The sequence below is a fragment of the Blennius ocellaris genome, assembly GCF_963422515.1.
Source record: "Blennius ocellaris genome assembly, chromosome: 10".
Lineage (NCBI taxonomy): Eukaryota > Metazoa > Chordata > Actinopteri > Blenniiformes > Blenniidae > Blennius > Blennius ocellaris.
In genome coordinates, this window is record NC_137659.1 from 669,679 (window position 1) to 676,556 (window position 6,878).

The window sequence follows — 6,878 nt, forward strand, 5'->3', positions numbered from 1 at the left end:
GCCATGGTTACGGCTGTATTTAATCTCTGTGTGTTTTATACATGAAGTGGAGCAATAGCTTTAACTTTTCTTTTTTTAAATTGGGCCATTTTGCCCTTTCCTACGTCTTGCAGGCAGCCCCTTGAAAATGCTGAGCCAACGTGGAGCTTTGTCGCCATGGTTACGGCTGTATTTAATTTGTTTCTTCCGTAATCCTCCTGCCGGAGCCGGTTTGACCTGCGGCGTTTCTACAAACCGCTCATCGTAATAGTCGGACTGACTCAGGATTGGATGAATCATCTAAAAAAAAAAAAAAACCCCCACTTGTCTCACTACCGCAGCTCGTTTGTCTTCCGAGGACAAAAGTCCCAGACGTAATATTCAGCAGGAAAAAACAAAAAACAAAAAGTCAAGAGTTGTGATAAAAATAAAAGTTTTAAATGTATCAATAAAAAACACCAAGTCTGGTAAACAGGATGTTTTACAAATCAGGTGATTTACAATATATCTCAGTTAACAAAAGGATAAAACTCCTTGAGGAAAATCTACAAATGGCATTATGGACAGATCCACAACATGTGAAGAAACGTACGAGCGGGTACAGAGTGTACCGAACAAGGCGCCACAAACGAAAGAAAAAGAAAAAGAAAAGAAATCGCCATTTTCCAAATATACACGTCAGAAAAAAAAAAAAAAAAACAAAACCAACAAAGTTAGTAACACTGAAGACTGGACATCTGAGAAACAAGGCGGGGAGATCAACATATTAAAAAAAAAACTGGTACGACGAAGTAGTGGAGATTAAGGTTACGTTACGTTTCCACCCTCGGCGGCGCTAGTCTGCAGTGTCCATGTGCTTTTAGTTCACTTTTTTTTTTTAGTTCACCGACGGGAAGGAGGGAACGAAGCGACGGAGGGCTGGAGAACGAGTGTTACGAGAAAAAAAAAAGCCCGTCCCTTTAAAAGACGAGGGGGGGGGGGGGGGGGGGGGACGTACCCTGCACATTAACCGCGTTGGGAGGGGAGGAGGGGGAGGGGTGGGTAAAAACGCCACCGTCATGTTATTAAGTTGACCAGCCAACTTGAAACCATTAAGATTAAAAAAAAAAAATGTTGATTAAAATGAGTGGGCGAAGAAGAAGAAGAGTTCTAGTTTGAGACGACGACGACGTCGGGGGAGGGGCGAGGGGGGTCAGTCCACGGGGGTTTAGTATTCCACGGGCTCCTCGCCCTCCTCGCTCAGCAAACAGGTGCGTATCAGCGCCTCGGTCACGGCGTACGGGTCGCAGTTGGCCGACGGGCGGCGGTCCTCGAAGTAGCCCTTCTTCTCCTGGCCCACGGTGCGCGGGATGCGGATGCTAGCGCCGCGGTTGGCCACGCCGGCCGAGAACTCGTGGATGTTGGAGGTCTCGTGGTGGCCGGTGAGGCGCCGGGCGTTGTCCAGGCCCCCCTTGGGGTCGTAGGCGCGGATGTGGTAGCTGTGCCTCTTGGCGAGCTTCTCGATGCTGTCCTCGATGGCCCTGGGGGCGGCGGGGGGGGAGGGGGGGCGCGTCAAGGAACATCAAAACAACGACAAACAACAGCAACGAGGCGGCGGGCGGACGGGGCGGACGCTCACTTCAAGCCGTCGTCTTCCCTCATCTCCTTGGTGCTGAAGTTGGTGTGGCAGCCGGCGCCGTTCCAGTTCCCGGGGATGGGCTTGGGGTCGAAGGACGCCACCACGCCGAAGTCCTCGCAGACGCGGTGGAGGATGAAGCGCGCCGCCCACAGGTGGTCGCCCATCTCGATGCCCTCGCACGGCCCCACCTGGAACTCCCACTGCACACACGCCGGGCGCCGCCGTTAGCAAAACAGGACGCCGCTCCTCCCGAAACCACACGGAAAAAAAAAAAAACTCACTCTGCCTCGGTGGAGGAGGAGGAGGGGTCGATAACTTTTTTTAGGCTCCGCCCACACGAGATAAAAAGCACGGCGACGGGATTTTAGGGCATGTAGTACACATGCCAGGCCCTTAGGGGCGCTGTGACTCCAATTCCTCATGGAGCAACTTAGAAGTGAACTCCTGCTTATAGACTTCTATACGAGTCATATAGGTCTATGCTCCTTTGACGGAACCTTTCAACTCCTGAGTTGAAAGGATCTGAAACTAAAAGTTTCACCTTTGAAGTATTTTTGAACAGAACCAATGACCTCGAAATATTTAAATCTTTGACTCTTCGAGTTGCAAATCGAGCCCCGACTTCCTCGTTGAGCAACCCGCCACAATAAAGGGTGTAAATGGGTGTTGGGGGTTTACCTGAGCCGGCATCACTTCGGCGTTGGTTCCGCAGATCTGGACTCCGGCGTACAAGCAGGCCTTGTAATGAGCCTCCACGATGTCGCGGCCGTACGCCTTGTCCGCGCCGACGCCGCAGTAGTACGGACCTGCAAACACGACGAGCGTTCAGGAGGAGGAAGGAGGAAGAGGAGGAAGGACGAGGAGGAAGGTGGGGTCCAGGGCTGCTGCTCACCTTGCGGTCCGGGGAAGCCGTTGGACGGCCAGCCGAAGGGGTGTCCGTCCGTCCCCAGGATGGTGTACTCCTGCTCCATGCCGAACCAGGGGTGCTGGTCCTTCACCATGTCCATCACCTTGTTGCAGGTGATCCTCAGGTTGGTTTCTGCAGAGACACGACGGGATCAGACGCAAACCAACAAACGCAGGAATAAAAGTCAAACAAAAGCGGGTCAGATGAACGTCGGGACTTTTCGCCGATTGAGTCCACGTTGCCGTAGCAACCGCCCAAATCGTCTCAAATAATAATTGTTTAAAAAAAAAAGGCCCATAAGGCCGAGCTTCTGCTCGGCACTTCGTTCTTCCGTGTTCAGCAGCGACGCAATGAACACATACAGATCCAGTTCTTTTCCCCACACACACACATACACATGACAGTGAAGCCCCGCCCACCTGGCCTTCCAGCATCCAATCAGGAGGCCTCACACATCCCACACCTGAGCCTTTGTTCCTGAACACTTCAGTTTGTTTCAACAAAGAACTTCCCTCAAATTAATATTTAGTTCAGCGGAAGAAACGAGGAATCTATATATGGTACTGTACTCGAGTATTAGTTACTTTACGTCACAGCAGAAAAGTGTCACCAATTGAGTCACGCAGTACTTTATCGTGACAATATTTGAAGTAAACGAGTAAAACTACAATAGTGACAGTAAAGTTAGTTTGGAAGCAACTGTTAAATAACAATAATACCTCCAGTTTTTCCTGATAAAACTCAGTACTCACTACTACTATTACTGCTACTCCTACTTTTACTACTACTCCTACTACTATTACTTCTCCTACTCCTTTCACTACTACTCCCACTACTCCTATTACTACTCCTACTACTATTACTCCTACCATTACCACTACTACTGTTGGTACTCCAGCATGAATAATGACAATAAAGTAACTAAACACAAAGTACTGGAGCACAACCTGCTTTAATTCTCCTGAAGTAATATAGTACCTCCTATACTTTTAAGAAGTAGTGGAGTACTGTGTGTGTGTGTCGTACCGGCGGGCTTGCGGTTGTACTTGAGTACTTCACACAGCACCAGCTTGTTGGGGTCTTTGCGGAACGGGTCCCTGAAGATGGCGGAGGGGACCAGGTACATGTCGCTGTTGGACCCTTCGGACTGGTAGGTACTGGAGCCGTCGAAGTTCCACTCGGGGAGGTCTGAGGAAGAGGAGGAGGAGGGGGGGGTGAGACACACCGAACCGCCCCCACCCGGTCGCCACCGCCGCCACCGCCACGCTCCGACTCGCTCTACCTTCGATGCTCTTGGGCTCGGAGTCCAGGGTCCGGGTCTTGCAGCGGAGTCCCTCCCCGGTGCCGTCGATCCAGATGTACATGGCCTGGACCTTGTCCCCCTGCGGCAGCTGCATGTACTGCTGCTTCACCGCCTTGCTGAGGGCGGCGCTGGACGACACGGCCATCTTTACTGGCTGCTGGGACACACCTGGGGGGGGGGGGCAGGTAAGAGGCCGGAGCAGAGGTTACATAACCGAGTGAGTGGAGAGGGAGGGGGGGCAGAAAACACACAAAAGCAGCAGCATTGTTTTTGTCCTCGAGGGGGGGGGGGGGGGGGGGGATGGGGGGGGGGGGGTAAAGACAAGAGGCGAACACAAGAAACACTCTGCTGGTGCTTTCTGGGGTTTTTCCATCAGTCTGTGCGTTAAAAAAAAAAAAACGTGGGTAGAAAAACACACAATAAATAAATACGCGACACGTTCGTCGCACAAAGACACGCGCAAAAAAATAAATAAAAATGTGTGTTAAAAAAAAAAGTGTCCGACGAGAAACAAGACCAACACGAGACGTTTTGACGCACAAAGAAACGCAGAAAACAAGAGATGGAACTCTTTGTCCGCGCGGAACAAAAAACAACAACAGCAAAAAAAAACAAAAAAAAACCCGACAACAACAACAGCAGCAGCAGCGCGTAGCGAGATATTTATCACACACAAAAACACATTTTTTTTTTGAAAATATTACACGCAACAAGCCTCCAGATCTGCGTGGTTTTTTTTTTCGCCGCACAACTGAGGCAACGTTGCGTAATGTCGGATCCTCTTTGTTATCACCATGGCGACGGCGTCCGCAATTAAAACCCGCAATTAAAGCGCTAAAGAAGAAGGAATAAAACATCGTAAAAGCGCAAAAAAACAAAAAACATAAACTCACTTTGTTTTGAAGTCTGGACGCGCGCGCACAGTTTACCCGCTCTTACTTACACACACACACTCACTCACTCAAACACACACACACACACATACACGGAGTGTAGCGTGTACCTGTGGAGATCAGCAGGAGGAAGAGGAGGAAGAGGAGAAGGAGGAGGAGGAGGAGAAGCGGGAGCTGGACGGCTGGCGGCTCCGGTGTGCTGCGGGCAGAAGGTCCCCCTCGGTCTGTCTCATTCTCCGGTACCGAGGCTCCGGATCCGACCCCGTTTTTATAAGAGCAGGAGCTGGGACGGATCGTCTCTGATTGGTCCGCCGGGCGCTCGCGCTGCAAGCCGCAACGCCCCCCTCCCCCCTCTCTCTCTCTCTCTCTCTCTGTGTCTCTCTCTCCCCCGCCCGCTCCGGAGGAAGGAAACGAGCCGCGTGCGCGCGCATCAGCTGTGTCTGTGCGTGCGCGCGAGTTTCACCCCAGACTTTAAATTAAGACAATAAAAAAAAAAAAAAAAAAAAAAAAGTGGGACAAAATGTACACACACACACACACACGCACACACGGAAGTGTCGCTGCGCCCCCCGGCGGTGGGCCCCGGTACTGCGCGCGCTGGTTTTAAACGGCAGATGTTATGTAACAGCGAGGGAAAAAAAAAAAAACCTTGATCTCAGCTCGTTCCGACGTTTTTGTCTTCGCTGCTTCTGCGTTCAGCTTCACGTGCGCGAGTAAATAAAGTCCGGTTGTTTGTGAAAACAACCACGTGGCACCAGCAAGGCCCGCGCGGCTCTAAACCGCCACGTTTCAAGCGAAAATGCGTCGTTGTTGTATTAAATTTTTTTTAATTGTGGTGTAAATGGCACCTTGATAATTAAATAAAAAAAATAAAATAAAGAAAAAGCAATAAAGAAAAACAAGCAGCTGTTAATGTGGATATTAAGACTGAATCCGGTTACTGCCGGTCTGTTTACCAATTAAAGTTATTTAGTTTGACGTGATGAGTCACATTAAATAACTCAGCAGGAAACGCTGAGGTCAAAAGTATCCGGATACATTTACAACCAGGCCCTCTATTGTTATTCCGACGTTCGTCTCATGATTGCATCAATAATTACGACGTGATGATTAGTTTCCACTGTAAAAAAAAAAAAAAAAAAAAAAAAAAGTACATTTTAATAAGAACTTTGCAGTTTTTTTTCCCGTTTAGGAAAATAAAACCTCAGAGAGAAACACGTGATTAAAGAGAATTATAAAGTATTCAGACTTTTTTTTTTTTTTTTTTTTTTAAACAGTAAAAATGCGTTGTCTTCATTTTAAACTCTTAATTCCATGAGATTCGATGAGGCGTCCGGCGAAGCTGCGTCATGACGTCACCGCGCGCCGCGTCGCCACGTTGCGCTGTGTGACCTCGCCCCCTGGTGGACGGACTCTTCATTACAACTTCTGGTACTCGCGTTACTGTGATTTTCTCTGAGTACCGAGTTGCACTTAATTCCACGTGTAACGTCACTTTCACTCATGTAATCTAGTAGCAGTTATTTTTATAACTACAACTTTTATTTGTTTCTAATTCTGTTCATAGTCCAGGAGGATGAATATAAGTTGTTGTACTACTTGGGAATTGTATTTAGTTTTGAAGTAACAGATTACAAATGCTAAATGACTGTAATTGAGTATTAGGAGTACTTTTCTTTTTTAGTTTGATATATTCACGAATATTATTTGTTACTTTTAGGATCTTCAGGAATGAAAGTAATGTAATTACTGCAATTTTATCATTACAATTATCATACAATTAAGCACATTTCACCATTTTTACTTCTTTTAAAACCACAAGGAATGAAAGTAACGACTGACTCTACTCATAAACTAGAAACAGTACTTTTTTTTACTTGTATATAATTCCACTTGTAGTTAACAAGTAATATTTTAGGATATTTAAAGTTTCTCTAGAACACTTTACTCAGTACAATCTGATTCTTGTCATCAAATCGTGGAAGTATCAAACTACAAATACTCACATTACTCCAGTTGAACAGTATTTTCAGATACTTTGAGTGTTTTAAATGTTCAAAACAAGGTTTTTTTTTATTTTATTTGTCTAATTCTTTAGTGGAAAGTAAGGAAAGACAGAGGGATCCTGCAACAGGAGAACACCTTTATTATTATATACAGCTATTATACACATAAAAA

General features: G+C 47.4%; 1 protein-coding gene across 1 annotated transcript; it reads right to left on the bottom strand.

Annotated features, from left to right (window-relative positions):
• Positions 1–395: 395 nt before the first annotated feature.
• LOC308135605 (glutamine synthetase) lies at positions 396–4,928 on the bottom strand. The gene is made up of 7 exons (XM_080503677.1): positions 4,811–4,928; positions 3,787–3,975; positions 3,531–3,692; positions 2,490–2,636; positions 2,276–2,403; positions 1,598–1,797; positions 396–1,499 (listed from the first exon to the last, which is right to left on the bottom strand). The coding sequence occupies exons 2-7, from the start codon at positions 3,950–3,952 to the stop codon at positions 1,187–1,189; spliced, it is 1,116 nt and encodes a 371-aa protein (XP_080359803.1). The 5' UTR covers positions 3,953–3,975; positions 4,811–4,928; the 3' UTR covers positions 396–1,186.
• Between the last annotated feature and the right edge of the window lie 1,950 nt (positions 4,929–6,878).